The sequence below is a fragment of the Leopardus geoffroyi genome, chromosome D1 (genome assembly GCF_018350155.1).
Source record: "Leopardus geoffroyi isolate Oge1 chromosome D1, O.geoffroyi_Oge1_pat1.0, whole genome shotgun sequence".
Classification (NCBI taxonomy): Eukaryota; Metazoa; Chordata; class Mammalia; order Carnivora; family Felidae; genus Leopardus; species Leopardus geoffroyi.
Window position 1 is genome coordinate 84568858 of NC_059329.1, and position 22027 is coordinate 84590884.

At 41.9% G+C, this 22027-nt stretch overlaps 2 protein-coding genes across 2 annotated transcripts in view; one reads left to right on the forward strand and one right to left on the reverse strand.

The window, feature by feature from the left end:
• Positions 1-242: 242 nt before the first annotated feature.
• On the reverse strand, positions 243-7787 carry KCNA4 (potassium voltage-gated channel subfamily A member 4). Its single transcript, XM_045484839.1, has 2 exons — positions 7438-7787; positions 243-4244 (listed from the first exon to the last, which is right to left on the reverse strand). The coding sequence occupies exon 2, from the start codon at positions 3465-3467 to the stop codon at positions 1503-1505; it is 1965 nt and encodes a 654-aa protein (XP_045340795.1). The 5' UTR covers positions 3468-4244; positions 7438-7787; the 3' UTR covers positions 243-1502.
• The window catches only part of LOC123600483, a 48166-nt gene continuing 29688 nt past the window's right edge, over positions 3550-22027 (forward strand). The window contains exons 1-6 of the mRNA XM_045482526.1: positions 3550-3555; positions 3664-3832; positions 5558-5731; positions 7613-8261; positions 10002-10118; positions 16393-16569. Coding sequence (XP_045338482.1) covers positions 3550-3555; positions 3664-3832; positions 5558-5731; positions 7613-8261; positions 10002-10118; positions 16393-16423 — 1146 coding nt within the window. The 3' untranslated portion in view covers positions 16424-16569. The remainder of the gene's footprint in view (positions 3556-3663; positions 3833-5557; positions 5732-7612; positions 8262-10001; positions 10119-16392; positions 16570-22027) is intronic.

Genomic DNA, 22027 nt, shown 5'->3' on the forward strand with positions numbered 1-22027 from the left:
ACTAGTGTAAGTCCGATTACTAGCTGTTACCTCACATTCTAGAACATCTTGTCATGATTTAAGTGCAGTTACATGTGTCACAAGTTCCCTTTACAAAACTGATAGCGATGGTGATATTGAAACCAAATGTTTTGACACAATCCTTCTTTGTATCATTTTTAGCAAGTGGAATGCTAAATTCTGAGGTGAATCCCCACCCTGTGCCTTTATGCAGCTGCACAAAGAAATAAACTTAATAAATCTAGCATTTACGTTGCACATTTAATAGAAAGCTCTTAAGCCATAATCACTGTAGCTGCTGGGCATCTTATTTTCTTCAAGAATTCTTTCAGTGCATGCATTAACTTTGGTTAAATTATTCTGCATTTAAAAGGCAGAAGAATAATTAAAATAGTATGGTTTCAGAAGCATCATTGTCACAGTCCAATTTCTAAAAGATTCCATTGCTAAATTTTACTTCAGAGTCCCTTTGCAGATCAGTTATCTAGATTTTAAAAGAAGGGAACCATGTGCTGTTATCTGCGTGGCCATTAGTCTCACACAAAGAAAAGAAGAGAACATAAAATAAGACTAAGAAATCATTCTTCCAATGATTGTCACTGAACTGTTACATTAGTAAACACTCACAGTAGGAAGTCTCTCTCAATCTCCATCATATAAAGTAGTGCAAAGGAAAAAAAAAAATTCCAGTCCTGTTATCTGTGAACAAAACTTGTTACATTTTCTCCGATTTCACTTCTTCCATTATTGTTAGGCATTTGCTGTCATATCTTCCCCCAAATTAATAATAAAATATAATCAATTTCTAAAGGCCCCTGAAGCCTTTTTAAAAGTTAATTTCCAGTTAAAAATAAACTTTAATTAAATCCAAGGTAAAACTGTGACCTATATTCTATTAAATAATTCACTTTCCTTTTTTTTCCCCCTACACAGTAATTCTTACAATTTTTAAAAAACAACTATGGAATCCAAAGACATGAGATGCTATCAGAGCACTGATAAATGACTCCTCAAATTCATTAGTTCTTACATAGTAAATACTTCAAAATGCCAACTCTTCCCGTCACTGCACAATTACTAACAATGTTGACAATTTACTTGCACATACACGCACGCAGCACGTGTGTGTGCGTGCACGTGCACGCACACACACACACACACACACACACACACACACACATATACCTTCTCTCCACAGAACCACCTTTACTTTTAACATCTTTTCCAGTTAGTGTGCAAAATTCTTGCATTCTAATAAAAAATATAAAGATAAGATTTGCTCCTATTTTAGCCTCCCTCTTCTCCAAGATGTATCATTTATTTGATATGTAATACAAGTTGAGTAACAATTATGTCACGTATAACCATTAAATGGTGTACTACTATATGCATGAGATTCGTTTGCATATTTCATTTTCATAACTCCACTCTCTATGCATAAATATATTTGGAGATACTGGGGCTGGGGCGGGGGGGAGGCAGTAGCAGGTGGAGAACAAGATTCACACATCAGTCTCCACAGCCTTCGCATTAGAACAGTTGTTTTTATCTGTCTCACTGTCGTCCCCCTTTCCCTGACACTTCTCCTCCTTTGCACAGAGAGATTCCTTAACTCCTTCTTCCATCTCTAGATACTCTGACTTGTCCCCCAGGGAAGAAGAAGTAGAGCTCCGGAATTTCTTCAGTAAATTAGAAGGGAGGTATGGGCAACTGACTGCGTTCTGTGTCAGCTGTGTCTGTTCCTCATTCTCAGTCTCTCTGTGGTAGAAATAGTTAAAGTTAGAGACAATCACTGGCACTGGCAAAGCAATGGTTAAGACACCTGCAATGGCACACAGGGACCCCACGATCTTGCCCCCCACAGTGATGGGCTTCATGTCCCCATAGCCCACAGTTGTCATGGTCACCACGGCCCACCAAAACGCATCTGGGATGCTTTGGAAATGGGTGGTAGGTTCATCTGCCTCTGCGAAATACACAGCACTGGAAAACAGGATGACCCCAATGAAGAGGAAGAAGATCAGAAGTCCCAGCTCCCGCATGCTGGCTCTGAGGGTGTGGCCCAGGATCTGCAGGCCTTTGGAATGCCTGGAGAGTTTGAAGATCCGGAATACTCGGACCAGACGGATGATCCTGAGGATAGCGAAGGACATGGCCTGCTGCTGCTGACCGTTGCCACCCCCCTGCTGCTGGGCCAGATCAGTGCCCAGGGTGATGAAGTAAGGCAAAATGGATACAATGTCAATGATGTTCATGATGTTTTTGAAGAAGAGTGCTTGGCTGGGACAAGCAAAGCAGCGAACCACAAACTCGAAGGAAAACCAAACAATACAGACTGTTTCCACAATGAAGAAGGGGTCGTTGAAGATGGTGTGCCCTGAGTTCTCTAGGTGGGGTGCCGAGGTGTCATTCAACAACCCACTGTGCCCGCCTGCACTCAGTGCCATGATGAGATCCCTGTCGTCCCTAAACTCAGGTAAAGTTTCCAGGCAGAAAATGACAATGGAGATTAAGATGACCAGGACCGAAACGATGGCTATGCCCCTTGCTGGACTGGAACTCTCCGGATACTCAAACAGAAGCCAAATCTGCTTTTTAAATTCATTCTCTGGCAAGGCCCTGTCCTCCTCTTCTCTCACAAAGCCCTCGTCCTCCCGAAACTTGAGCAGGGCCTCCTCTCCCAACTGATAGAACTTCACCTCCTCAGTGAAGATATCAAAGGGGACATTGACTGGCCTCTTGAGGCGGCCTCCTGATTGGTAATAATATAAGATGGCATCAAAGCTAGGCCTGTTTCTGTCGAAAAAATACTCATTACGCAAAGGGTCAAAGTACTGAGTCCTCTTCTCAGGGTCTCCCAACAAAGTCTCTGGAAACTGGGCCAGAGTCTTCATCTGGGTCTCAAAGCGCAGGCCCGACACATTTATCACCACACGTTCACAACAGTCACTGTAGCGGACTGAACTATAGCCACCACCGCCCCCGTCATCCTGGGGCAGCAGGTCCGTGTAGGAACATTCATCACCATGGTCATCCTCACTATAGTAAAACCTTCCTTCCTCTTCCTCCTCCTCCTCCTCCTCCTCCTCTTCCTCTTCCTCACTCAGTTCCCTCAGAATCTTCTCCTCAGAGCCACTGGGCATCAGGTCGGAGCAATGAGGAAAGCTGCTCTGACGGTGGTGGACTCTCCTCTTCTCAGGCCGCTGGCGCCTCCTCCTCCGACTACCCCGGCTGCCCTGAGGGTCATGGGAGGTGCAGGCCCCACGCGACTGGTGGTGGTGGTGGGAGCTCCCTCCAGAACCCCCACTGCCTTCCACAGCAGCTGTGGCAGCTGCCACGGCAGCTGCCGCAGCTGCCCTTGAGTGAGCAAGCCTCTCCCGCTCCCGTGCCCTAGCCTGGGCCGCGTAACCATAAGGCATGTGACTGTTGCACCCTGAGCTCTCCGCACTCACCATTGCAACCTCCATGGTGGTGGTTTTTGGAAATGGCTGGTTCCAGTTGTAGAAGAAGAAGAAGAAAGAAAAATAGGGCAGCTTCTTTTGTCACCAAATGAAGGTAAGTTTGGAACCCTTAAGCAGATTGCTTGGAAGACTAAGGATATTTTCAGTCCAACTTTGCATTTTCTGTTTTTAAATCAGCACGCCCCATGCTCTCTGTTCCCAGGGATTCAACATTGCTCTCCGGAGCTTGGCTGGTCTAGATAAACAACCTAGCACTCTCAGGCCTAAGTCAGAAAATGTTGGGGTCTCCCAAACACCTGTTTCAGGGTGGCTGTTCAAATTTGGAAATACGTCTAGGGTGGTTGGTGATGATGCTGCAAGATTCAAAGGCAGCAAGTGTCTGACAGCCAGCAGTTGTGCCTAGAAAATGGAATATATTTTTCTGCCATGGAAATTGTCCAAAGCTCAGTCCATCAAATTTAAATAAAATGCAAATAAGCCTTTAGTCTTAGCACTTGCCTTCTAGTGATGGCTTGACCCATGTTAACATGTGGCTTGAAGTATGTCCAGCCATTGCTGCTCAAAGCCTATCAGGATGATTCTCCAGGTGCTCCCCTTAAGTTCATCATAGGCTTCCTGGACCCAGGGGCAATGCCAAGCTATTGAAAGAGGCAAAGACCTTGGGAGGTAGAGAAGGTACAAGATGAGGTGTCAGCAGGAGCAAACCCAGCTCTGAGGTCTCCATAGAAATCAAGGAAATGCAGAGCATCCTTCAGCTAAAATCATGCAGAAGAAGTACTTCACCTGAAAAAGGAAGGGAAATAAGCACAGGAGAAAAATAAAAAGAAGAATCAAATCATAAAGAGCAAACAGCGTTTCCTTCCCATACACTTCTTTTTCTTGTCCTCAAGCAAACCATATAAAGCACCAAGGGGCCACAAATTTCCAAGGAGTATGGGGCAGGTTGTTAAATCTCCTCCCTCACTAAACCATCCTTCTTCCCTTCTTCTTTGGTTATTATTTCGGCTCAGTCTATTTTCACGGCAACTCAATTATTTTTCTTCTCTCCACTCTCGACCCACATGGCTCTTCCTTCAGCTCTCCCTTTCACTCATGCCAGGTCTTAATTCTCGCTGTCATTTTCTTCATGTCACAACAATAATGCTGTCACTTTACAGCTGCTTCCATCATTCAGTGATCTCAAGGCAGTTTTTAAAATTTCCACTCATCAAATATTTCTGAATTTAGTGCCTTTCCACCCCTCTCTGTCTTGATTCAGGATTAGAGCAGTTGGAAAAACCAGTTCTCTTTAATCCAGGCTCCATCACTTCCACAAGACTCAATCATCTCATCTATGAGGTGTGGGTCATAATACAACCTCCTCCATCCCACTTTGTAAGGTTTGAATGAGACAATGAATGTTGATAGAATAGCACCGACATAATGAATATCAATACACACTGGACGGTAACCTAAGCTTTTATCATCTATCTACACACCCCCAGATGTATATGTCCTTATACCATACTGTCTGAATTAGGGGAGGACAGAATGTGAGGACATCCAAAACATTTTGAGACTCATCAATGGCCTGTATTAAGTTGGCACTTCTTGACTCCCTGAAGCATGTCCCTGTTGTTGTTTTTCTGTTCCCCAGACTCCAGAACACTCTCTACCACCCACAGCCTAGGAGCTAATCCCAGTTTCCACTTCTCTGATAATCATCTTCTCTCCTTGCTGCTTCCTCCGTGTTCACCTCAATGCTTCCTCCTACACTCTTCTCAAGAGACTATTTCCTTATGTTTTAAATCCCAGTTTGTGTGGACTTCATTTTCAGCCTGTCATACTTCCCCCCATAATATCATCCATGATCTCCCATCTCCCAACTCCCTCTGCCTCTCCCTGACTCTCTCTGCCCACCTTTATCTCCAACGTGCCCACTTGCTGATCATGTCTTCCTTGCAGCCCCAATCTGGCTCCACCGTCACTTGGTAATCCTGGCCTTTCTTCTCAGTTGGCTCTCTCTAGGTCAGGCTAATTCATTTCCTCAGCCAAGACCTGTAAAAACTGCCCCAATCTCCTGTCTCCTATGCTTTTGCATTCACTGTGTCCAACAGGACTTCCAAGAATGCAGACAGTAGCCCAGAGACTTGGGGAGGATAATGCCAGTCAGAATCCAGGGCATCTACCAGGTTCTGTTACTAGAAGCACTTGGGAAGCAAGAGAAATGGCTTTCTGGAGCTATGAACAGGATTCAGCTCCTGACCACCTGCTGCTTCTTGCTGAATCCTGTCAGGCTAGAAGCCTAACCCTACCAGAGTTTTATGAAGTGGCAAAGCAGAGAAGGGGCAAACAGAGGGCTTCCCAATCATCTCACACTCTCCTAGGGCAAGAAGTGAGCTTTATTGGGACACATAAAACCCAGAAAATACACTTCTGAAGGTATCTCAAATGACAAGCCCCTTCCTTTGCCTGACTCCTAACATCATCAAATACTCTGATATGTTTACCCTCAGAAGGTCTCCAAATCTCTACTTACAAAACTACCCTGGGGTTACATTTATTCTGGAAGGTCAGGCCACCACCTTTTAAAGACTTTCACAGGCCGAAGAGCCTGAGAGTTTGCTCAGTTTCTTTCCCAACTCCCTCAAAGCCGTTACAATACACTATTTAAATAAATACACTATTTATTATAGCCGTTACAATACACTATTAAATAAAACCCCAATAGAACCAAAGTATATTTGTGTACTATGCACACCCCTCTCCCAACTAATTGACTCCCAGAAGGTCATGAATTAGTAGGTCTTCCGATATCCCATCAATTCTGCAGGAGATAGAGACCTGCCCTCATCTGGCTCTACACTATTTACTTTATTTATTTATTTATTTATTTATTTATTTATTTATTTATTTATGTATTTATGTTTGTTTGTTTGTTTGTTTTTCTTCCTCCCCCACCTTACAAAAAGCAAATTACCTTCCTTTTAATTGGCTACCAGTTACCTCACTATCCCTAACCTAGAAGAAGAAGAAGATGATGATGATGATGATGAAAAAGAAGAAGAAGAGGAGGGCGAGGAGGGAACAGGAGGGAGAAGGAAAAGAATAAGAAAAAAAGAAAAAGAATAAAAAAAAAAAAAGGAAAAAACAAACCTTCCACACAGCAAAACTCATTTAAAAATCTCTCTTCCTTTCCAAGGTATTCCTGTTTCAGAGAATCTATTCAATCTGACTCCCAGGAGCCCTGATGGGGGAGACCTTTGCAGGGAAATTTCCTTTCCTCTTTAACACCATTAAACTAATAGGATTTAGCAGGCTACCTATTCCCGAATCCCTGTGCCCCCCCCCCCCAAACAACAGCCAAGCATGCCTCCCCTCCTCCTCTCACCCCCCAACAAGGAGGCTGTTTTCCTCTCTCAGTGCTAATTCCTGCAACTGGCTTAGGGTGGTACCTGAACCTATCAGAGAGAGAGAGAGAGAGAGAGAGAGAGAGAGAGATTGAATCAAAAAACCAAAACCGTGAGAAATATACACTTCAATGCACGCCATTTATACAGTCCCTATGCTCGGAAAAGGCACGCAAATCCAAATGCTGGGGGAGACAGCAATTCAAACCCGTTCGCCAGCTGTTCCCAAAGAAACAGAACCGGTGAGTCTGGGATGAGGCAAAAGGATGCTAAATCTAAACCCCACCTCGTTGGGAAACGACATGTTTAATCGCGCCCTCCCCTCCAGACCTAGGTTCCCGCTCGGGCACATTAGGCAGGGCGCACGCACCCCATCCCCGGGGTTAGGAAAATAACAACTGTTGGCCCCCCGGAGCGCCGCGCTGCATCTGCACCTCCCTTCTTCCACCTCCTGGTTTATTTTTAACCGCCTTCCATTCATGTCCTTCTGCCACATCCCCCAATATTATTTATCCCTCAAATGTCCACTGTTTCTTAACAGCCAAAAGAGAAGAGTGGAGGAAAGAGAAGAGAGGTATCATACTCACCGTTCCCAGGCGGAGTGAAAAATAAATATAAAGAAAACCCCCGCTTGGTTTGTCTTTCCCCCTCAAGCTGCAACAGCTGGAGGAGGGGAAGAATGTTCTTGGGGGTAGAAGGAATCACTCCGGTGTGGCAGGTGGAAGCTGCAAAATATCCACGGAACAAGTTCTGTTGCCTGAGGGCACAGAGTCCTCGCTGCTGGAGCCCAGGGTGGGGATCAGGGCTGCCCCGAGGAAGACCCCAACACTTCTGGTTCCTCTGGAGTTCAGCACAGGTGGGCACGATTGGGAAAGGAAGTCAAGGTTCCCCAGAAAAAGAAAATCCTAGACAGCAGCGATCACTTGTTAAGCCCAAATTCCTCCTCCAATATCCATCCCTCTCCCTCTCTCGCTGGCTGCAGAAGCAGCACACGCCTCCCCTGGCCGGGAACGCGCGCCGGCCGGGGGCGGGGCCAGGGCCGTGCCGAGGGTGTGGCGTGCAGGCGGTCGCCTGGGGCACCTCCCCGCGCCGCGGGGCGGGCGCAGTCACGACGCCTGCACCGCCCGCCCCCAAGCTCGGACCCCGACGCCGAGGTTTCGGGGAGCAACAGGGAGCGGTTCCGGGAGCCCCTGGCCGCCTCCCGCAAAGGCGAAGCCCTAGTTTCCGAGGGAGAGGTGTCCGCGCTGGAGCTGATATCGGGGTCCCCACGGCAGAGCGGGAGCCCAAGACGGAGGTTGGGAGGGGAGACCTCGACGGGAGGTCCAGGCTCGCCGACCGGGTGCTTCTGCGCGGCTTCTCTCCCTGACCCGCTTTCTCTACAGCTCAGCGCACACACGCACCCGCATAACGGGTTTGTGGGTTTGTGGGGTTGGGAGCCTGGGTGCATCTCTAGCTAGGCCGCTAATCGGGAGCCCCCCAGTCGCCTATACACGCGCCGATTCCCCTTGGTCTCCCCCTCCATTGGACGCTTGTCTGCCTCGACTGGCGGCGGCGGTGGGGGTGGGGGTGGGGGGTCGGGCCTCAGGGCGCAGAGGAGGCCGACTTTAAAAGTGTGCTTGACCCGGGTGAGCGGTGGATTGCAGAAATTGGAATCAGGCCCAGTTTAAGAGTTGCGCACCAGAGACACGAGTCCAAGTGGAAGAGACTCAGAGGGCTCCCGGCCCGGGGGCGGAGGCCCCTGGAAAGAGTGCAGGAGCCCTCGGGGAACCTGTTGCAAAAAGAACACAACTCGGCCAGAGGTTTGGCTCCCGGGAGATCTTTATGGTAGAGGTCGGAGTTCTACACCACCTACCTTCACTGAACAGCAAAAACAAACGTAGTACCCCGCGGGACAAGCCAGAGCGTCCACAGCGGCGTCCTCGCCCTCGCGGGGGCATGGACTCCTAGGTTGCTTATTAGGCATCAGGCATATGAAATGCCCCGACAAGGATGTAAAATTGCAATTCCCATACATCCACTCAAAGTAAGGTTAGCGGTGGAAGTGCGAATTTTTACACACACATAACCACCCAGTCTCCAGGCACCTTTCCAGCTCCCTCTGATGGACCAGACAAATACTAGGACGCACACCAGGACTGCTGGAGTAAATCCGACCTTGGGCGGGTCACTTGGCGCTGAGGCGGCCACTGTCGGCCTCAGCTGGCAGCTTTGTTCGATGGCCCTATTGGGCCTCCTCCTTTTGTGGTGCTCGATTAATTATTAAGAGAAATATTCCCGAGCTGAATTATAGATATGCTCTGCTCTCACCTAACTGCTGTTGGCTCAGCGAAGGACACCTGGAGGACTTCTTTTCGTTGTCTGATTTTTTTTTCATCTTTTAAAATAATAAAATAATAAAAATAAAATAGCTAAAAAATTCACATTATAATCAGTGAAAAAGAAAGAAAGAAAGAAAGAAGAAAAGAAGGAAAGTAAAGGACAGAAGAAAGAGGAAGGAAGGAAGGAAGGAAGGAAAGAAGGGGGGGGGACGGAGAGAAAGAACTGATGTGCGTGGTGGTTTTCCTAACTTCTTCTAGCTAGTACACCTTGAATTTTTGTCCTGAATAAATTTACCTGTGATCTTCTGGCCTCAACCAGGGGAGGAGGAACTGAGAGAAAGGTACCTCCACACTGGCTCAAGTGAGGTTTCATTAAGGCAAGTAGGGAGGGTAGATTTCTTCAAAAGTAAAAGTGGTCACGTGCTCTGGTTGAACTCTGCCTCTGTACCTCTATAATGTGATGTAGATGCTGTACAGTTTCACACATAGCAAAAGCAGATATTTGAGCTTATTGCTGTCTCATGAGAAACATGTTTCTTGGGATGGTAGAAAGCAGGACTGAGAACACAAGATCTTGGGACTGGTTTCCCAAAAGCGATTTGTGAGACCTATCCAGAGCAACTGTGGAATGCTTTCAGAGAGATGAAAACAGAGAGCGATATGAAGTACAAAAGATGACAGCTATATTGAAGTTTGGGTATTTTAATTGGATCATGTTAAAACTTTATGAATTGTGTCTCCGTGTGCCCTTTCTTGTTTGTTCCTTTCATGGCCCAGAGAATTTTAAGATTTAAAAATGTCTGAGGACTTTATAAATACTTTGTACTTCTTAGGTATCGGGAATCTGAATTACTAAAGCACCACAGTGAGAACACAGCTGACGGAAAACCACTCTCCCCAAGACAGTCATTCAGGTCATACAAGGAGGACTTATTGAGGACTCGATCGAGGCAAGTAACACTCATCGAGTACCCACCTAATACCTGGCTCTGTGTAAGTTCTTTGCATGCGTATTGTCTAATTTTATCTGCATAAGGAAACACGTTATATGGTAGGTACTATTTTATTTACATTTTACGGAGAAGGAATTGAGGTTTACAATGGTTAACAAACTTGCCTAAAAGTTATATAGCTAACTAAGTAACAGAACTGGGCCTTTAACATCAGACTCAGCAAGCAGGATGGACCCCGTGCTAATGATGTAACACCATGTGTTCTGTGCCCATTTGTCCTCACAAAGGAATGGCTGTTTCAGATACATAGATTATGAAACAAGGGGGTATGTGCTATGATGAAGGTATGAGAGTGGTGTTCCGGGGATACAAAGAATAGAGTGGCATCTAATTGGGGGAAGCAAGGAAAGATTGACCAGGAAAGGGGAAATGTGTCTGAACAATGGCGAGAATAAAGGTTATGCAGGCATGTGTCATCAGGGTGAACCAAGAGTAACTAGGATATGGGGCGCCCGGGTGTCTCAGCTGGTTAAGCTTCGGACTTTGGCCCAGGTCATGATCTTGCAGTTTGTAAGTTCAAGCCCCATGTTGGGCTCTGTGCTGACAGCAGAGCCTGGAGCCTACTTCAGATTCTGTATCTCCCTCTCTCTCTCTGTTCCTCCTCTGTTCATGCTCAGTCTCTCATTCTCTCTCTCTCTCAAGAATAAATAAACATTAAAAAAATTAAAAAAAAAAAGAGTAACTAGAATCTGATTGATAGGTGGGGTCCAACTGGGAAGAACATTCTGCTCCCCAGCCTTCACCCATCTCTCTCTCTCTCTCTCTCTCTCTCTCTCTCTCTCTCTCTCTCTCACACACACACACACACACACACACACACACACCTCTTTGCCCTTTCTTTATAAAGCAAATGAGAAACATTTCATTTCTCTCCCTGAAATTCTCTTAAAGAGTCCCAGAAATTCACATACACAGTAGCAGAAAGATTTTTTGCTTGTGACCAACAAAATCTACCTTGTCTCAGTCCCCGAAATCTATTTTCCTTGGAGAGGAAAAACTCATTTTCTAACCTTTCTTAGTCATTGACTAGTCAACATTCTTTAAGCTCCTCATCTCCAAATACACCTTTTACCACAAATAATTTCTCCCTGGCTTTGAATTCTCTCAGTGGTGGTACATATGTTCCAGACCACACTATGAAGTCTTTGTTTATATAGAAAGGGGCAAAGAGCATTAGATCTTCCTTTGTACAAAGCAGATAGGAGGCCCTGAGGGATACAAACTAAGTCCATTATAAACGTTTTTGTTCTCTTTGGGGACTGTGATCCCCAGTGAATTGCAATGTTCTATTTACTTCTCTGTCTCCCTGAGAAGCCTTCAACCCTTCCTTGAAAATAGGCACTGTATCCCAAGCAACCAGTGCAAAATACCTGACCCAGAGTAGGCACTGGATAAGAATGTAATAAAATGAATGAATAATGGAAGAGGCTGGCTTTCGTTTGCCAAAAACGTTCAGCGCATGTGTTGGGAGAAAAAAAAAGAAGATGGTTTTTTGCCTGCTTACTCCCAGCCTCTCAACTATCTGACTTTTAAAATTCTGAAGGATGTGAAAATAAAGTCCTAGGAAAGTTGATCTCATGCTTCCCATTCCCAAATTTATGGATGTGGATGTTCTGTTCTGCCCATATAATTCCTTATAAAATGTAGATCACTCAGCCAGTTTTTCCTTATACATGGATTTTCAATGACTGTCCATTACCATTCCCCATTCCTGATTCCATCTTATCCATATCAGTACTGGTGAGGTCTTAAGATGTAAGAAAAGCATATTTACTTTTTTTGACAGTGAGGAAACATCATCCCTGCAGAGGAAGACTGACTACTTTCTTCCTGACTTTCTGATCACAACATTGCCCCAGGCACAATGGGCAGCAGGATATCCTGCACCTGCCTGGGGAGGACGCCTGTGGTCTAGAAGGTGCAAGATGAGTCAACATACTTAGGTGGTAGGGGTCTGTCTGTCTGGTAGAAGTCACACAAGGGGCAGAGAGAAGCAGTAACGTAAGTGAAGCTAGAAAGAAAAGTCCTAAGGCAGAAGGAGCCCCAAGGCAAAGGCTAACTGGACAAGAATGGCACTTGTGAGGATAAGCAAAGATAAGCAGACCACACTATGGTTTAGGAAAGGAAAGTGAGGGTGGACGTGGATATGCCATGCTCAAGAGTTGGAACTAGGGGCTATGACAAAACACTGCATAAAAGGATTCACAACCCTTCTTTTATCTCTACATGCAGGACAGATGGGGTTCATACGCATAGTGCATTGCCCTAGGCAAACTTAGATCAGCAGTGGCAGCATCTACTAAATAGACTGAGTTACAAGCATTTCTGGTCTTCCTGGCTGCAATGGTATCCCTTTCTCTCCATCTATGAATGCATCTCGGAGGCCAAGTGAGTGAAATTGAGTTGGCATAGTCTAAATTATCTCTGAATAGTTTTCTAAATGCAAATCCATCAAAAATGTCCTTTAATTGAAGCAAAGCACCCCACCTTGAACAGTGATACACTGATGTGGGGTGACATCCCCTCTGTCAGATCTACTCTTCCACAGTGAAGTACAGTCTTCCTTTTAGCTCTTTGTTCTGCTTTCCTTATACCTAAGTGGAAAATAGGGCAATTGTGGGAGACTCACTCAAATAAACTTAGGTGCAAAATAAAAATCACCCACAACCTTGTCTTGGCACCAATCAGGAGCAAACCTGGGGCAGAGGTGAATCAAGTGAGGTTTAGGTATAGAATGGTGTTATTTCCTGTAGACTACCACCACCATGCCTTTGTAGTAACTTCTATTAGTTTACATCAAGGGACTTTTCCATATACCTACATATAGACCTTTTCATAAAAATAAGAGGTCATGGCATACTTCCTGCCAAAACTATGTTCCAAACCCCCCAGAATCCCTTTTAAATTCAGTCAATAACCATGGATGGCTTTTTATTCCTTGCTACCAGAGAATCTATAATGAAACAGAAGTTGTAACTGAGGACAGCACATCCTGCCTTTTAGAGAATAAGCAGCAGAGTGTCAGACCCTGGGGAGGAATCTGGGAACTACATTTACAAATCAGGACACCTGGGGATAGCAATCATCATCGCCTTTTATGTAAATGTGAGTGGAATTCAGATTGTAGAACTGTGAACATTTCTCTCTGCCCAGGGCTATCTTCTTAACCCTTAGAAGAGCCCCCTACTATCCATTCCCTAGCCCTTTGGGGGAGCATGTGCTAGACAAGAGCTTTCTGACAATTAACCAAATCAGAAGGAGAGGTATTCAGGGTGATGGCATCTTGGAAGAGGTGTGTAAACATTCTTATGATGCAGAACAGAGGCCTATTATGAGCTTTGGTGATGCCTGTTCTAGGGAGTGAATGGTGTTGATCAAAATCAAACTGGGGGAGTAGGGGAAGGAGTCAACTCTTACAGCAGAATCTAGCCTTTCCTATTTTAAGAGGCAGAGAGAGAGAGTGCACAAGAGGAGGAAGGGAAGGGGGGGGAGAGAGAGAGAGAGAGAGAGAGAGAATCCTAAGCAGGCTCCGTACTGTCAGTGCAGAGCCCAACACAGGGCTCAATCTCATGACTATGAGATCATGACCTGAGCCTAAACCAAGAGTAGGACACTTAACCCACTGAGCCACCCGGGCACCCCTCCAGCACACTAATTCTAACAGCATCTTGCCAGATTGTTATTAAAGTCTTGGGAAATCTTTGGTACTCTTACTTTTACAGGACCTTTCTGGCATTGTATCTAGCATATTTAAAATGCTTACACATTCCATATTAAAGGTTATGTCAACTATTTTACAATTGAGTTGCAACTGACTAGTAGACAGTATTATGCTGACATTTCACAATATTTTTCCCACTGTATTTCAGAGCTAATCATTTCATTTTCAGAGCATAAACACTTCATAACCTTGTGAAAAGCTTATAGGCACAAGTCATGGCCCAGAAACAAACTATAATCCCTGAACAAAGAAGTAGCTCCTTGATTAGTATCAAGTATTTTAAGATTTTTGGCTTTTTAAGGAATTATTAACTAATCTCATTGGCTGATAAAGTCTGGATGAAAAGTATCCTCCTTCACCTGTTTATTTGCGTATGAATATATGCTGACGTATGTGAATGCATCCTGTGTTTATGTTGTCTTCTATGTTGTGTGTAAGCTATAATGGGAAAGCTAATTATTAAAGTCTGCAAACGCACCCAGAGGCTACTGTGAGCGATGCATCCAAAAAAAAAAAAATCTAAAAATAACTAAGTAATAAATAACCATTTGCAGATGGGAATTGTTCATGCAGTTTTCTAAACAACAGCAGATTTCTTTAAGATATGTTTTTTTTTTTAATTTTACTAAGTGTACTAAATCTTCTGTACTTAAAGGCAGATAATTTGAATAAGAGTGACATAAAATTGACTGCTTCCAAATTAGAGTTATTTTTAAGACAATATCAAACCATCGCTTTCATCTTAAAATAGCTTTACACATGCATATTCTATGTTAGTTAAAAGCACGAAGAGAGTCATTTCTGAAAGGTAGGGCAATTTTTTTAGCAATTATATTAGCAACTATTTTAGAATACTACAATTGCTAAAAATGTAAGGGCTACTCTTCAAAATAATATCTTGATTGCTTAGTGTTATATTTGTTCGGGTTCACATGAAATAAAAAAATAAAAATAAAAAGGATAAAAAAGGAGACTAAACTAGAGCTACAAAGTTCATTATAGTCTGGGAATATGTTGCAGAAATAGTCAGAAAGCTGCAGTTTTCAGCAAGGAAAGATGAAAGGAAATTAGGGATTCTTAGGAGGGGTGACATTCCAAACTTTGCAAACAGTTAAAATAGTACTACTAACCAAAATTTAAAATCACCATACAGAGTGGGCTTGATATGTGATAATATGAAACAGTTTATTCCATCCAGGATGGATTCAAAATATTTGGCACAATCTTTCAAGAGAACTCCTGTTCACATGGCTTTTTACCATCACTAATGTATATATAGTTAGTGGTCTGGTCACATGCTCCAAACTCAGCTCAACACAGACCCTGCACTAATAACATACTTAATAACACAATTAATTTTCCTGTTTGTAAGGCAGTGTACATCCATCAAGTGAGAAACTTTGGGTCTGGTATTAAGCTTAAAGAAAAAATTAGTATAATCTCCTCTTCCACTTGGGGAAGTTACTAAATATTTCATTCCTAAATGAATGTGATATATGCAAAAAATAATTTCACTTGCTTACAGTGATATATAGGTTACAGATTAAAAGCACAGCCTCTAAAATCAATAGATATCTATCTATTATTAGATGTATGAGCTTGATTAGGTTTAAACTTTCTAAATGTAACATTCTCATATACAATATGAGAATTGCACCTGCTGTTTATTATACTTAACACTTATAACTCAGAGAAAACATAGCTATTTTTATTAAACCAAAAATATTATGTAACTGTCATTTGCCAAAGATTTGCCTAAATTATGTGAGCTTGGAATCGTAAAATATTTGATTTTATTTCTGTAAAAGTACTTTTTAAATCTAGCACATTGAAAGTCTTAGTAATTCAATTTCCTTAATTTCTGGGAATTTTAGGGATATTCAATTATATATGCAATAATTTACCTCTAAGCCTATCAGAATAGAACTCCTTAAAGAGGTCTTATAATCAAATTCAGTAATTCCATCTGAAAATAGGAAATATTATATAATGAAAGGCAAAAGCCTTTCTATATGACAGACATAAATATCCAAAGAGAGAAAAGAAAACATAGCTTTAATTCCAAAATTTCAGTCATAAGGGCGCTTGAATGGCTTAGTCAGTTAAGCATCAGACTCTTGATTTTGGCTCAGGATGTGATCTCATTGTTGTGGGATTGAGCCCCATGTTGGGGCTCTGTACTGAGTGTGGAGCCTGCTTAAGATTCTCTCATTCCCTATTCCTCTGTCCCTCCCCTCTCAGACTCTCTGTCTCAAAATAAATAAATGTTTTAATAAAAATAGAATAAAATTTCAGTCACAGGTCAAACAGAAACACAGAAACACAAAATTCACTGATCCACATTAATAAGCTATTCCTTTCCCAGTGGGCATAAGTTCCTAATTAATTTGAACTCAGACAAATAGACAAACAGAAAAGACTAACAAACCAGAGTCTCTTACTGTCTTTCACATGAGACAAGATTTCTATAAATCATTAATTCCTTTACAGAGACCACCAAAAGAAGACCACAAAATCATAAGAAACTGGCCACAGAAATCAAGCTGGCACCTTACCCTGCTACCTGTGGACATGAGTCCATAGCACAGGAATCAGACTCACCACTGGGTCTCCAATCATTCTTCAGGAGCAGAGCACAAAAGGGGTACCAGAGGCTTCTCTACCTGGGTATGTAAACAGGGACCCAAAAAACCGAGATCTGGTCCTCTCTGAGTTACAGCACCAAACTGTGAAAGACAAATACACCAGCCAAGGAGATTATTTTATGTAGAGTATTACAATAGCAAGAATATTCATTAATAAGGAATGTCTCAAAGAACAAAAGGGGACCTGGGACTTTTTAGTGGCAAGTAAGCAAGAAAGTCATCCCAGACTTTATGGGAGTCCTGAGAGAGGACAGAAATGGGTTTTCTCTCAAGACACACCAGTGCAGGGTGCAAAGTGGTCCTTAAAGGGTGGGAAGATTTCCAAACCATTCTTATTTTCCAGAACCAAAAGGGCTCAGATAAAGTTCAGCATTATCACATTGTCAGTTTTATAAAATGTTTACTCATAAGGGGAAAAGTGTCAGCAATTATTGTTGGAGGGCACAGTACACTTGGCAGTGTAATTTACATATTCTGCATAGAGTCAAATACTGACTATCCTTTATTACCTGTAGGATGCTGGGGAAATTACATAATTTCTCTGGTTTTTAATTTTCTTATCAGTTTATTGGACGTAGAAAGTAGTGGTCTCTTCGTAAAGCTGTTGTGAAGATCAATTATCACAAAGACGAAAAATTCAAAGACCAGGTTTTCACCGCTTGCACTCACAAACAGTGGTTAACTATCATTGTCATCACCACTTAGAACTGAGTGAATGCCGTAAAACAAGAGGTTACTGTTTTTTTTCCTAAAATCCACTTGGTGAAGTAAACATTTCTAAAGCATAAGGATTTACTTTTTTATCTTCCCAATTGGCTTGGTAATTTTAACAGAAACTTTGGTACTTCTTAATATAATATTTAAACATTATTGTCACTTCATTAAGATAGAGGGAAATTTTGAATTTATTTCTTTAAAAAATTCTGTTACTGTAGAGGAAGCAGGAGATAAGCTGTTCCCTAAATAATTAACTGAATCTTAACAAATTAAACCAAAATCAAAGTTGGAGAAAACTAAATGATGCTAATGATGTTGTGTTAAAATTCGTAATTCTGCTGTTCTCCAACTGAGCTGATGTAAACTAGAACTGATTGAATGTAGTTTGAGAAAGATAATGTTTAACTTCTTGTCATCTTCTTTTCCTTTTAATGAGTGAAATTAATGGTAAGGAAATTTTGCTAGATCACTGACTATGGAAGGACAAAGGTTTTCCTGTTGAAGAGTAGCAAATAAAGCAGTCCTACAAATTCTTGAATGACCAGGCAATTCTCTTCCTCTACTTAGAGCTTGGAGAGCTTTGTCACAGGGTTCAGAGTCTGTATCTCTTTCAGTTCTCAGCCTCCTACTGATGCTATTAATGCTACCTAATTTAATGACCTTTACAATATCAAGAAGGAAAATAATTTATGCTGATTTCCTTGACTCCCTACCTGTGATGAGGACAGATTTAAAAAAGGGGGGGGGGGAGATGATGAGATGAGGGAGCATTTTTTTTCTCATTCTGAGCTGAGTCTCTCAAGTACTTTACATCCACATTGCAAAGGACTTTAGAGGTAATACCTGTTTGCTAAGTGGACCAAACTTAGAGCTTTGAGCTAAAGAGCTCTTGAAATCATCCAGTACATTTAGTATATTTAAAAACAAGACAAAAATTTTATTCCAAGAACTGAGCATCAGAACAGATGATTATAAGAAAGAAGAGTATGGCCATAAGAAGATTCAAATCTACCTAAATGCTTGAGAAGACAAAGCCAACCTTTACATGACATTGTACTAAATATATAACATAATATATAAGTTTCTCTGGTTTCTGAAGTCCTTTGGTTCAGATTCTGATTCTATCACTGATAGACAATAGGCAGTTAACTGTAAACTTCCTTTTCTTCATCTGAAAAGCGAGAATAAAGGAAGTATACACATTGCAGAATTGCTTTGAGGATTAAAGAGAAAATTCAATTGATTAGCTCAGTTCTTGGCCCATGGTAAGTACTCTAAGAAATGTTAGTCACAGTAGTAGTAAAATAGTACACACACACACACACACACACACACACACATATATATATATATATAGAATAAAAAATTTATATATAGACCACATGCATAGTCTACAATTAGCAAATCTGAGGGTATATAATTAAATAATATGTATGGTGGCACAGATATAAATGTAATAGCCAGTCAAAGGAAGGAAGAACAGTGGGGATATCCTTTGGAAAATTAATGTTTTTTCTACCATGCCTGGCAACTAGTAAGCTCTTGATAAATGTTAGGTGCTTTTATTATCACTGTTATTGATTGTGGTAGGCTTTGTAGAGGAGGTTAAGACTGGAGTTGAACCTTAAAGAATGGGTAAGATAAGAGTAGCAAAAAGGACTCTCAAATGAAGATAATTTCAGGACTGAGGTATCTGATGTGGGAATTAGCATGACACAGCCTATGAAGATAAGACACTGGTCTGAAGAGAACCAGTGAGGATATCCTCCAATTTATCAATAAGGCGTTTTCATTATTATCTTCATTAATAATCCTTATAGTGTTTGAGTGCCTGTTACTATATGTAGTAAGCTGAACCATAGCCCCTGGTCCTTTGTGTCTTAATCCCCAGATCTGTAAATATTATCTTATTTGGAAACAAGGTCTTTGCAGATGTAATTAAGTCAAGGATCTCAAGATGAGGAGATCAACCAGATTACCCAGGTGAGCCCTAAATCCAGCAAATATCCCTATAAGAGAAACACAGGAGAGGCCCACAGAGAACAGGATAAGGCAATATACCCATGGAGCAGAGACTAGAGTAATGCAGTCACAATCTCAGGACTACCAACAACCACCAGAAGCTAAGAGAAGCAAGGAACAAGAACTCCCCTTGAGACACATTGGGTTTGAACTTCTGACCCCCATAACTTTGAAAGCATACCTTTCTATTTATTGGTTTGACAAACAAAGCTGTGGTATTTAAAAAACAAACAAACAAACAAACAAAACCCAGCCACACTGAAAATGAGTACACTATGCCAAACATTTACTTTATTCAACCTTCTACAATCTTCTAAAATACAACATAAGTGTTATCATCACCAGTTACAGTTGCTATAGAAATTTTAATAGGCACTACAGAGATATTTAACAGGCACATCTAACCTAGTCTAAAGGAAGGGTCAAGAAAAACTTCTCTTTATTTAAAATGTTTATTTATTTATTATGAGAGAGTGTGCATGCTCTGGGGAGAGAAAGGGCAGAGAGAGAGGAGAGAGAGAATCCCAAGCAGGCTCCCCAACACATCCCACAAACTGTGGCTACATCCCACAAACTGTGAGATCATGACTTGAGCCAAAATCAAGAGTCCAATGCTTAACCAACTGAGCCACCTAGGTGCTCCAAGAAAAACTTCTTAAAGGAAGAAATGTCTAAAGTTCAATTAATTATATGGGTAGGAGTTAGCCTATACAAAACTGAGGGGCATGACAAGCAGGTGGAGGGCCTAGATGAAAGGATGAAGGACTGAACAAAGTTTGGAGAGGTTGGGGAACAGGAGAAAGAGTATCTTGGATGGAGCACTAGGGTTTGACCAAAGGTGGAGGATCTGCCTGAGCCTGGGTGGGCTTCCTGGAAACAGAGGGAGGCAGGCTAGAGGAGAGGCAGAATCTAGGAGATTCTAATAACAAGGAGAGATCAGAATTTCTTTGTTTTATCAGCTAGCCTTTTGATAAATAATAGATAGGCCTGGATTATTTTAAAGCAGTGCAGGTGTGGAAGGGGTAGGGGGAGAGAAAGGGGATAAAATACACATGGAAATCGGCATATGCTCTCCAGGGTTTTGCAGAAACCAGTTGGTAGCCCCCAAAGAAAATCAATAACCACTGCTTCTATTTGTGGCTCTGTTTCCACAGAAACGTGTTTGCGGGTGAATTTGGAAGGCAGATTTACAATGCCAAAACCACCAGTCCAAAAAGGAGAAAAAATCAGTTCAAATAAACTTTTCACTATAGTAACAAATGTTTGATTTTACTAACATTTTTCCATTTAATTAACTGAATTTGGAGAGGATTATCAAATAAACTCAGCCATGCTCCTGTAGGCACAATAATAATGAAATCTGGGAGCAATATTAGCTTCAGTATAAGCAGAGTATGCAAAAGCTGGTAGGAAAATGTTTGGCTGGCCTGTCAAGTTGAACCTATTTTCAAAAACAATGAATATAGTCAAACTTTAGGGCACTATGCTAGTGAGGTTAACACTGATTAAAAGAAAAAAATCTCACTTGTGCTTTTGTGTCTTCCTAAATTTTTTTTTAATGTTTATTTATTTTTGAGAGAGAGACAGAGACAGAGACAGAGACAGAGCAGGGAAGGGGCAGATAGAGAGGGAGACACAATCTGAAGCAAGCTTCAGGCTCTGAGCTGTCAGCACAGAGTCCGACGCAGGGCTCGAATTCAGGAACTGCCAGATCATGACCTGAGCCAAAGTCGGACACTTAACTGACTGAGCCACCCAGGTGCCCCATGCCTTCCTAAATCTTAAATGCTGTACCATATATGTTATAGATGCATGGTAAAAATGTTCTTGAAATTATCTGCCAGGCGTAATTCATACATGACCTCTTACCTCAGACAAGATAAAGTTCGCCCTATTTGTCCTTTAGTAGAATGAGTATACTTCAGTATTTTTGTTAGTATCAAACCCAAGATATTAAAAGTGGTCATAACTTTAGTCATTTAAAAATATACTTAATGAAGTTCTAGAACCCAGCAGGTTCCCTCATACCATCTCCTGTTCATAGAAGTGGAAATATATTTTCCTCAGCATATGTCTATGAGATTCATTCATGTTGTAAATGCAGTAGTTTTTTTCATTGCTGTGTATTGTTCCACTGTATAGTGATATCACTATTCATTCTACTTTGATGCATTTTTGGGTTATTTTAAGTTTTGGCCTTTAAAAAAAAAAAGCGTGGAGCCCAACATGGGACTCAAACTCATGAATATGAGATCAAGACCTGAGCCAAGATAAAGAGTCAGATGCTTAACCAACTGAGCCACCCAGATGCCCCTAAATTTTGGGCTCCAATGGACAAAGCATCTATGAATATTCTTGTAAATATGGTTTATAAGTACTTATTTCTTTGGGGTGTGAACCTATAAATGGAACTGCTGAGTCATAGTGTATACATTTTCCTAAAGTAGTTCAACCAATTTACACTCCCACTATTATATGAAAGTGTATACAGTTGCCCCACAATATCTTGGAATTTTTAGTACTTTTAATTTTAGTAATTATGGTGGAGTAATGGTGTCTCATTGTGACTTTGATCTGCATTTCCCTAATGATTAATGGTGGTTAATAAAGTTAAACTTCTGTAGTATGCTCAAAAAATATATACAGTTATGATAGATTATTTTTAATACTTCATTTTTAGAGTAGTTTTAGGTTTGCCACAAAATTGAGAGGGAGGTACAGAGATTTCTCAGATACCTCTG

Excerpts from the sequence above, each read along its gene's own strand:
- KCNA4 (XM_045484839.1), bottom strand. The coding sequence starts at position 3,467 with ATGGAGGTTGCAATGGTGAGTGCGGAGAGCTCAGGGTGCAACAGTCAC.